Source organism: Anolis sagrei, chromosome 1 (genome assembly GCF_037176765.1).
Source record: "Anolis sagrei isolate rAnoSag1 chromosome 1, rAnoSag1.mat, whole genome shotgun sequence".
NCBI classification, from domain to species: domain Eukaryota; kingdom Metazoa; phylum Chordata; class Lepidosauria; order Squamata; family Dactyloidae; genus Anolis; species Anolis sagrei.
This window is the reverse complement of record NC_090021.1, coordinates 32,449,496-32,460,736: the sequence shown is the minus strand read 5'-3', so window position 1 is coordinate 32,460,736 and position 11,241 is coordinate 32,449,496. Positions and strand designations below refer to the sequence as shown.

General features: G+C 42.0%; 1 protein-coding gene across 1 annotated transcript in view; it reads right to left on the bottom strand.

Moving 5' to 3' along the window:
• Positions 1-911: 911 nt before the first annotated feature.
• Positions 912-11,241, bottom strand: part of DTL (denticleless E3 ubiquitin protein ligase homolog) — a 37,291-nt gene continuing 26,961 nt past the window's right edge. The window contains exons 14-15 of the mRNA XM_060754313.2: positions 6,521-7,332; positions 912-1,975 (exon numbers count right to left, since the gene is read on the bottom strand). Of these exons, the coding sequence (XP_060610296.2) occupies positions 1,907-1,975; positions 6,521-7,332 (881 nt within the window). The 3' untranslated portion in view covers positions 912-1,906. The remainder of the gene's footprint in view (positions 1,976-6,520; positions 7,333-11,241) is intronic.

The window sequence follows — 11,241 nt, the reverse complement described above, 5'->3', positions numbered from 1 at the left end:
ATGGAACATGAAGCCAGAATTTCAAGACTTTTCAAAGTTGCAATAGATGTAAATGCAGGGAGAAACCATGGATGGTTTCACTCACAAAGGGATGGCTTTCCTGGTGGTGGAACAGCATTCCTAGCAAGGAGCTATATTGACAGAAAAATGTTTTATTCTGAGAGGATTTGGTGCCAAGTTTCGGTTTCTTTCTCTTTTTTGTCTGAACTAATAATCTTAGATTTTTGGCAAGAGTAGATTTGATGCTCAGTTCCTTTCCCAGAGAGAGATAGAAAACAGAAAGCGACCAAAAGCTCAGTAGGCTTAAAATCATATGGAGTCTATAACCCAAAATAGAGATGTTTCCCCATTAGGTTTTATATATGTGGCTGTTTTTTTTTAATTGTTGGTACAAGACTGGTATTAATTCCAGTCCACGTTTAGCAGGGGAATCAAAGCAGTACAAGAATTATTGGCACCATTGCTACTGTATCAGTAGAGTAAGACATTTCTATGACAAAACCTATACAGCAACAAAGAAAAGAATTTAAATGAATGAGGTAGAGTTCTCTTAAAGCCAAAGACTTATTTGAATTGAACAAGCAAAGAACAATTTACCTTTCAAGAAGAGTTTGCTCCAGGCACAGTCAGCCCATTGTATGCTAATCAAGGTGGTCAGTTGAAATATTCACACCTAGCCCAACTGCCAAAACTCCTTTGTCTCACCCTGGTCATTCCACAGATATATAAATCCCTTTTTCCCCAGTTCCAACAAACCTCACCTCTGAGGATGCTTGCCATAGATGCAGGCGAAACGTCAGGAGAAATGCCTCTAGAACATGGCCATATAGCCCAAAAAACCCCACAAGAACTTAGTGATTCCAGCCATGAAAGCCTTCGACAATACAAGCAAAGAACAATTTAAAATTCAGTAGTATTTTGACGTCGTTTCCGATTGAAAATCCAGATTTTTGTGTTAGAATTGTAAGGAAAAGTACTTGCATATTCTCTTTTCAGGCCTTGCTGCAGAAACACAAGAATTTGCAAAGTGAATTGCCTCCCTGCTGCCAACTTGGGTGATTAACTCACACTGAATCTGTACAAAATTGTAATCCTGAGTGCTGGAAAATAACCCCAGATCCCCAGAATGGAAACTGGGAGCTTGAGTGGTTTCTACTGTGCAAGGAAAGTAGCTCATGTGAAATAATTACTAAGCTAAATTCTTCCACCCAGAGTACATCATGTTCCAATATATTAGTGTTCCTTTCCCACCTCTTTGAACTGTGGGATGGCCATGGTCTGGCTTAGCCAGTCCTTCAAGTGATGCTTCAAAGTAGAGATAACATACATCTCGGGTACACAACATATGTTGTCTCATGTCTTGAAATGAATGGGAAAATTCACTGCACTGTTTTTTAAAAAAACCTTTATATTTGAAAGAAAACAAGGTCACTTTTACAGTGTTGCAACAAAGGGACACTGTGTTGTACAAACTATAAACACTTCTTTTAAAAGGAAACAGATTAAAGTCAATGTCTTCTCTGATAAATCCTTTTATAGATGGGATGCTGGCTTTGTGTTTGAAATAAACACCATTCCAATGGATACAGCAAAATTTCTTTTCAAATTAAAAAGAAAAATAGCTTTAAAATTGATTTTCTGTTGAGTTTTGTAAAAAGCTCATATTTTAAAAAGGTATTCATTTCTTTATATCTAATGCAAATGCATCTCTTGTTAGTCTTTCTAACTAATTAAATGCAATGAGTGAGCAAAACAAAACAAAACAAAACAAAACCACAACCAAGGAAGTAATCATTTTAACTAAGATCCAAGGACACTTGTGTTTCTTCATGGGGGATGCAAAATATATTCATCATATTTCAAAGTGTGTTACAGCATGAGGACTGATCGAGAAGGATGGTTATCTTCAGTTTTTCTGTGATTTTCTCTCAAAATATGTACAAATCTTCCTCATGGGCACAGAAGTAGCTGAGATCTGTGGAACATAAAAAATACTGAGTCAGATACAAAGGGTTAAAGTTCAAAACACCTGGAGAGCCGAGGTTTGAAGCTCTTTCACACTAGAAAAAAATCTGCCTTTTCCTCCAAGCACGTATTTATTTATATTTATTCCAAGCCTAATAAAAGGACTAGGGAAAATGTTTGTTTTTTTGTTGCTGCTGTTAAACAAGACCTCTAACAGGTCCAGCAACCAGTTTTTTGCCCTTAGGGCCCTATGTGGGCCATAAGAACTACCAAAAATGACAGAAACCAGACGCCACCTCACAAAACTAGAAACTTCTGGTTTTGGAAAATGGGTATTGTTTTAATGTTTAATAGTGCAGGGACTCCTGCAATCTATTTAAATCTGGAGGGGTCCAGCCTCTCTAGATATAGTCTTGGGGGGCACCACATGTGGTCCTGACACTTTGCCTGCTAAACAGTGGGAGCCCTTGAAAATCTATTGCAAATCCCCAAAAGACCTACTAGCAAATCCCTTCATCTGCTTCAGCAGTTTTCAGCCTGTAGGTCCCAGAAGTTTTGGCTTCAACTCCCAGAAATCCTAATAAGGGGTAAACTGGCTGAGATTTCTGAGAGTTGTAGGCCAAAACACCTGGGGACCCACAGGTTAAGAACCACTGATCTACCCTGTCTGCCCCATAGTGTGGACTACAATTCCCAACACTACCCTTGTTATTTTCTTGTCAGGAGCGATTTTAGAAACTGTAAGTTGCTTCTAGTGTGAGAGAATTGGCTGTCTGCAAGGATGTTTTACCATTCTGTGGGAGGCTTCTCTCATGTACCCACATGAGAAGCTGGAGCTGACAGATGGGAGCTCACCCCACTCCCCAAATTTGAGTGGGGTGAGCTCCCGATCAGCAGGACCTTTCAATCAGCAGTCCTGCCAGCATAAGGATTTAACCCATTGCACCACCAGGTGCTCCAACACTACCTCAAGTACAATTTTAGTCCAAAACAGCTAAAGGATGCCAGGTTTGGTTGAGGTGTAGCTACTGGGCAGTGTATTATAATGAAGGCACGATTTCCTCAGACAAGAATTCTGCTTCCCAGTTCTCTACTATTATAATAAGTCAAATCTTGCACTGAACATTTAAAAATGGGCCTAGCGAAGAAAAGGGGCTGGTAAAGTTATCAAGGAATACAAAGACAGCAAATATATGAATTTTAAGTGTAAACAGTTTTCAGCACCTGAAAATTGAAACACAAGGAAAAAAGGAGCCACAGTGGCACAGTGAGTTATACTCTTGCGCTGCTGAACTGCTGACCTGAAGGTCGCCAGTTCAAAAGTGTGGGACGGGGTGAGCTCCCACTGCCGGACCTAGCTCCTGCCAACCCAGCAGTTCGAAAACATGCAAATGTGAGTAGATCAATAGGTACCACTTCAGCAGGAAAGGCAAAAGATGCTCCATGTAGTCATGCCAGCCACATGACCAGGAGAGTTTATGGACAATGCAAGATCCTTGACTTGGAAATGGAGATTAAGACCTCTCCCCCAGAGCTGGAGTTGAACACCGCCTCCAGAGCCAGAAATGAAAGGAGAAGCCTTTGTCTGTGTTATGTTTCATTGTATTTCACTGCAACAAGGCAATGAATGTTTGCCTGTATCTATTTATATATGCTGCAATCCACTCAGATTCCCCTAAGGGAGAAGAGCAGATGATGATGATGATTATTATTATTGGAGGGCAATGCCCACATTCTGCTGTCCAGCCCTGTAGAAATGCCCCTGGCAAAGGCCTAGCATGAGCTGTGTATTACCACTACTGCTCAGAGGACTTTTCAAAAAGCAGCAGCCTTTTAAAGAATACATTCAGATAAGTGATAGGAAAAAAAACATCATTATTGCAGTTGCTGTTGGACAGATCAAGGGTATCAGTGCTGCATTTTTACTAACATATAGAAATCTCCAAAGAAACTGAACTACATAGAGAGCAGGAGCCTTATCTGTGTTTGATCTCCAAAGACAGAGAAACCTGTGTTTCCCAGCACCCTTCCTAATACTGATTAAAATACAGGAGCCCTGCTATAAAAATGTTCCTTTTCACTTTTCACAGCTCAGCTTCAGTCCCTTGTGTATCTGTTGGTACAGATTGCATTGCTGCACCAGAGAAGTAAAGGAAAAAAACAGAATGAGAAGGCATCCTGAAACATATAAACCATTCTGAGCTATAGATTATGTTGGGCTAAAGATTAACTTTGTTTGTGCCTGGCATTCAACCAGCCTTATTTCTTTAGTTCATTGGGGGAAGTTTCAGCTATCTCAGGCCCTTCCACACAGCTATATAAAATCCCACATTATCTGCTTTGAACTGGGTTATATGGCAGTGTGGACTCAGATAACCTAGTTCAAAGCAGATAGTGTGGGTTATATGGTTGTGTGGAAGGGCCCTTAGACCAACTCCCACCAAACATGGCCAACATTATGTGATTGTGGAAACTTTAATTCCAATATACTGGGCAAGCCAAGTTTTGCTGGTCTTGGTTCAGCGTCTGCTTCTATCCTCAAACACTGTTCCATCATCCCTATCATTGCTCTGTCATACTTCTTGCCCTTTGTAAGCTTAGAGTAGGTAGGAAAAACAAATGAGTTTAAAATTGTGAAAATGCCTACTAATTATATCCATTTGATATGAAATGTGCTGTTAGCTGTCATCAAGTTGGCTTCATCTTAGAGAGAGGCTGTCACTTGCTTAATTGACTCCATCCACCAGTAGCATGGTCAGCCTATATTCCTACTGCCTTCCATTTTACCCATCATTGTCTCCTTTTCCAATGTGTGATGTTATCTTATGATAAGTCCAAGATATCATAGTCTTAAATAAACATTCTGGCTTCTAGTTCAGATTTGATTTGTTCTCGTAACCATTTCTGTCTTATATTCCATTTTAAAAATGTAATTTTCAAAGCATATATCGTATTTTTTCAATGGTAAGACACCATTGATTGTAGGACACATACTAATTTCAATGCCACCAAAAATACATAAAATGCACCTGCAATTCTATTTTTAGAAATTTTATATAGGAAAAAAGTGCATCTTAGATGTTGAAGAATGCAATCTCTCAAGCCTCCTTTATGTGATGTTTGTCTATTTTGTAGTATTTTGGAACATGAAGTATATGTCTTGTTTGTAGTTTGCAGTTACCTTCTCTTTCTACTGAAGCAGTGGGAGGGGCTGCAATCATGTGACCGATGATTTAGAATGTTCAGTATTAAAAGGAAAAACTGCTAGCAAGCCTTGAGCCTTGTTAGAGAATGTCTGCTGGAGCTAGAAGTTTCTTAGTGTGCAGAAGCTAATGTTAGAAGCTAGTAAATTGTTGAGGCTTCTATTTACTTTTAAAGTGAACTCTTATTGAGGAGAACTGTGTGGAGCAGCATAGTTCGTGAAGAAACAGTTAAAGTTGAAATGTTTTAAAATACAAACTCTCCAAATGTTTCTGAAGTATTTTAACCCACAAAAGAAATGTGCTTGTATAACTGGGTGCAAGACGTTATAAGTAAACAAACACTGTTATTCTAAAACAGTGTTCCTCAACCTTCCTAATGCTATGACCCCTTATTACAGTTCCTCATGTTGTGGTGACCCCTGATCATAAAATTATTTTTGTTGCTACTTCATAACTGTAATTTTGCTACTGTTATGAATTGTAATGTAAATTACAATTTACAGGATGTATTTTCATTCACTGGATCAAATTTGGCACAAATACCCAATACGCTCACATTTGAACACTGGTGAGGTTGGGGGGATTGATTTTGTCATTTGGGAGTTGTAGTTGCTGTCATGTATAGTTAACCTACAATCAAAGAGAATTATGAACTCCACCAATGATGGAATTGAACCAAACTTGGCACATAGAACTCCCACACCTAACAGAAAATACTGGAAGGGTTTGGTGAGCATTGACCTTGAGTTTTGGGGTTGTAGTTCATCTACATCCAGAGAGCACTGTGGACTCAAACAATGATGGATCTGGACCAAATTTGGCACGAATACTCAATATGCCTAAATGTGAACACTGGTGGAGTTTAGGGAAAATAGACTTTGACATTCGGGAGTGGTAGTTGTTGGGATTTATAGTTCACCTACAACCTAAGAGCATTCTGAACCCCACCAATGATAGAATTGGGCCAAACTTCCCACAAAGAACCCATATGACCAACAGAAAATACTGTATTTTCTGATGGACTCTGGGGACCCCTCTGACAGCCCCTTGTGACCCTCCCCCCACCCCGGGGTCCCAACCCCCAGGTTGAGAAACACTATTCTAAAAGAAGTCTGCTTGAATCTTTGCTTGCCTAAAGCATCACATTAACTAAAGGAATACTCCTCTCAAACTCTGCTATCCCTGATGGGTTGCAAACCTAACAGGTCATGGTCCATCTATTATCCCCAATATTAGAAGTGAAGAAATACAGTAAGTAGAATTTTAAAATACAGCGTTTATGTTACGTAGAAATTAAACTAACAAAGCTGAAGTAAACTAGCAAAAGGCCATTAGGTAGTGAATTTACTTACAGGTCCTCCTGTCCTGCTTTCCGGTTGTCTTGCACCCAGATTCTGCAATGACTGAATTTTGCTGCCTGCTCCGTTTGGGCTTTTAGATTTGTTAGTCTGTAACTTATTCCCCAAAGCAGACAGCCAGTTTCTTCTGTCAGGACAGCCATTCTCCTTGTCAGTCATTTCATCACAGGAGACCTTGAGGAGGCGAGAAAGGCTTTTGGCGCCTGCAGAAGAGCAAGGGCTTCCAGAAGCAGGAGGAGGATCCTTCGCCAGACTCTCACTGCTTTGGGCTAATCTGCCAAGGGTCAGGCACTTTTCCTCACAAGGCTCTGAATCCGCCAAAGTGTCCTGCTCCAGTCTAGATTTTTTAGAGACTGGATGAAGCTCGGCCACACAGTTGCAGCTTTTCAGGCACTTTGCATTGACTTCCTTGCTTGATTCTAGCCTCCTCTTGGCTCGCACTTCAGACCTCAAGTGTGTTGATTTGGAAACAAATGTGGGTTCAGAAAGTTCTTGTTGTGGAGACAGCACTTCTTTTCCTTTCAAAGGAGGAGACAAACTTGGAGTTTTGGTAACCCACTGTCTTATGGACATCGCTGAAGGAGGTGTCAGTTTGGGCGAAGTGCCTTCCATCTGCTGCCTTGACGGAACAGAGGTCATTGTAGTGGAGGCCGAGGTGTTGACTAAAGACCATGTGGGCGTGTTGGTGGGAAGAGGAAGGTCTCCTGTGTAAGCTGGAGCACAAGCGGCAGGTTGGGGTGAAGAAATGGGCGGGCTTCCCGCTGGCAGCACTTTGGCAGGAGTATTGTGCCTTTTCCTCAGAGCTCCTAAAAATGAAAAAAACAAAACAAAAACATACACCCAGTTGAGGACCATGTATGGCAAGCATCAATAAAGCAAGGTTACGCTTAAAGGACAACTGAATGGCATAAAATGTCAGTGCTTCACATATCAGGTGCCTGAGGTAAAACTGGCAACTCTCCCACCCACATCTTACTCCATGCAGAGAAGGTGACCAGATGGGTAAGTCAACCTTACTACAGTACAGTCAACAGGATGGTATCCTCCATTGTGCATAAAAGCAACCAAAACATTTATGAGGAAAAGGCAGGTCACATATTACTTTGTTTACTAGTTGGGCGAGTGGGCTTATTAATAAAAGACCCTCCTCATAAATATACAGCAGAGTAATTTCTTAGCAGCAGCGTGACCCAGCACAAGTAGCCCAAAGTGTTAAAAAAGAACAAAAACACACAGACCAATTTATCTCTTCCATAGGAGGCTTTCCTTTGTAGTAAAATAATATAGTTGTAATATTTACAATAACTAGGTTTCCATAACACAAATAAACAAGTACATAGTAGCTTTGCATGCAGCAGCCTTCACACTGGAGACTTCTCACATGAGGCTTCTCTCATATCGGCCCTTCTAATATCAGGCCTTCCTCATACTGAGGCCTACCTCACAGAGAAGCCTCCTCACACAGACTGAGGAGTTCCCTCACTGAGGCAGACAAACACTAACCGGCTTCAGCCTACTCACTCTCCTCAGGACGACACTAACTTTGGCCCACTGACTCTAACAAGCTTTGGCCTACTCACTCTCCTCAGGCCGACACTAGCTTTAGCTCACTGACTCTTAATAGGCTTCACCCTACTCACTCACCACTGGATGACACTAACTTTGGCCCACTGACTCTAACAAGCTTTGGCCTACTCACTCTCCTCAGGCCGACACTAGCTTTAGCTCATTGACCCTAACAGGCTTCGGCCTACTCCCTCTCCTCAGGCCGACACTAGCTTTAGCTCATTGACCCTAACAGGCTTCGGCCTACTCCCTCTCCTCAGGCCGACACTAGCTCTGGCCCACTGACTCTAGCACGCTTCGGCCTACCAACTCTTTCAGTGCTTGACTCACACTTTTGTAATCAAAAATACCCAGTTAATTTTTAATATTTCTGACAGGACCGAATTTCCACTCATCATATGGCAAAGGTGGACATAGTACAGTTGCAGTTTCCACCATTTCTCACCACTGGCTATGTTGGCTAATGCTGTTGGGAACTGCAGTCCAATATCACCAGGAGGGCTAGACTTTCCCTATGCCATTATCAAGTAATACGAGTTTTTGGAAAATGCTAGTAATTATGCATAGTTTTTTGGGTTAAATTAAGGTGGTATTACAACCATAGAGCTGGAAGAGACCACACAGACCATCTAGTCAAGCATTTCTCAACCTGGGGGCCAGGACACTTGTGGGGGGGGGGGGTTGCGAGGGGGGTGTCACCAAAGACCACCTGAAAACAGTATTTTCTGTTCGACATGGGGGCTCTGTGTGGGAAGTTTGGCCCAATTCTATTGTTGGTGGGGTTCAGAATGCTCTTTGATTGTAAGTGAACTATAAATCCCAGCCACACTACAACTCCAAATGTCAAGGTATATTTTCCCCAAACTCCACCAGTGTTCACATTTGGGCATATAGAGTATTTGTGCCAAGTTTGGTCCAGATCCATCATTGAATCCACAGTGCTGTCTGGATGTAGGTGAACTACAACTCCAAAACTCAAGGTTAATGCCCACCAAACCCTTCCAGCATTTTCTGTTGGTCATGGGAGTTCTGTGCACCAAGTTTGGTTCAATTCCATTATTGGGGAAGTTCAAAATGCTCTTTGATTGTAGGTTAACTATAAATCCCAGAAATTATGACTCCCAAGTGACGAAAGCAATTCTCACCCCCGACCCAACCCCATCAGTATTCAAATTTGGCCGTATCAGGTATTTGTGCCAAATTTGGTCCAGTGAATGAAAATACATCCTGCATATCAGATATTTACATGACGATTCATAACCGTAGCAAAATTACAGTTATGAATTAGCAACAAAAATGATGTTATGGTTGGGGGTTACAACAACATGAGGAACTGTATTAAGGGGTCGTGGCATTAGGAAGGTTGAGAAACACTGATCTAGTTGAACCCGTTGTCATGCAGGAAAAGCACAATCAAATTACCATCAACAGCCTCTGCTGAAGAACGTCCAGAAAAGAAGATTCCACCACACTCCAGAGCAGACTATTGCTGAATAATAATATAATAATAATAAACTTTATTTGTACCCCGCCATCATCTCCCCAATGGGGACTCAGAGCAGCTGAACAGCTCTTATGGTTAGGAAGATCTTCCTAATGTTCAGGTGGAATTTCCTTTCCCGTAATTTGAACCCGTTATTCCAAGTTGTGTTCTCCAGGACTGATTGAAACAGGTGTCTTGTTGAAGAACTTTTGCTTCCTGATAAAGAATTGGGTTATGGAAGGCAAGAAAGAGCGAAGTAGCCTACTTAACTAAGCCTGCACACAGGCACGGCTCCAGAAAATAACTGCATTACAATCAGATTAGTTGTTTTCACCTAGTGACACTGCCATAATTTTGTGCCATTGAAGTGGGTAGGGACCTTTGTAGATGCACATTCTTATTTAGACTCTCCCTGAAAAAGCGCTTGGTTAAGACAGCAGTGAATCAGAGGGCACATTGAGCATGTTGTGTGTTCAAAAAGACAAGGTCAGCCGGAAACCTGCTAGCGCTTGTGAGGTTCATGCACTTCCTTTTCCATTTGTCGGCTGCCTCAAAGCAGAACGAACGAGGAGGTATGACATTTTACCTAACAGAAGTGTCAGCTTTGACTGTAAAGACCAACCGCTCACACTACTGACAGTTTTCAAGCAGCGAGATTAAATAACCATTTTCTGTATTTATAGATGTAGGGAACATTTTAAAAAAGGAAAAGGAAAAAAAGAAGCACAGGCTCCCAAAGAGGACAATGGTGCGTGCGGATAAAAGATATACACAGCAAGAAAGAGAACTGGCACGTCCTCTGCTATTGTTCTGCAAGCTTCCTGCATGTGACTTCTTTGATGGCAAGGGAATCCTCTGCTGAAAAGAGGCCAACTGGGAGGGTAAAAGCACAGTTAGAGAAGGCGTTGGCCACCCTATCAGCTGGTTTGAGCCCCACAAGAGGAAAAACGTAGATAATAAATTCCAGCCTTCTAGCTCCATGCAGTTTCCACTGTTCTCTCAGTAGGTCTTAGCAGTAGCAAACGAGAGTCCAAAAGTGGCAGGCTGAAACCCAGAACCTCAATCAATAGCGGATACCAAATGAGAGACCCCCCCCCCCCCCCCGGGCACACAGAAAACTGGGCAACTTGGAAGGCGCTGAACAGACTGCGCTCTGGCACCACGAGATGCAGAGCCAATCTTAAGAAATGGGGCTACAAAGTGGAATCAACGACATGCGTGTGTGGAGAAGAGCTAACCACTGACCACCTGCTGCAATGCAACCTGAGCCCTGCTACATGCACAATGGAGGACCTCCTTGCGCAACACCAGAGGCACTCCAAGTGGCCAAGTGACTTCAGTCCCTGTATGACCACAAGCCCTATTGGAAACTCCATAACTTATTGGAAATAACTGCACCATAATTTTATTGAAAAGGTAAAAATGATGTCACATCTGGGTTGTTGTAGGTTTTTTCGGGCTATATGGCCATGTTCTAGTGGCATTCTCTCCTGATGTTTTGCCTGCATCTCTGGCAAGCATCCTCAGAGGTAATGAGGTTGTTTACTACCTCTGAGGATGCTTGCCATAGATGCTGGCGAAACGTCAGGAAAGAATGCCGCTAGAACATAGCCATATAGCCCGAAAAAAACCTACAACAACCCAGTGATTCCAGTCATGAAAGCCT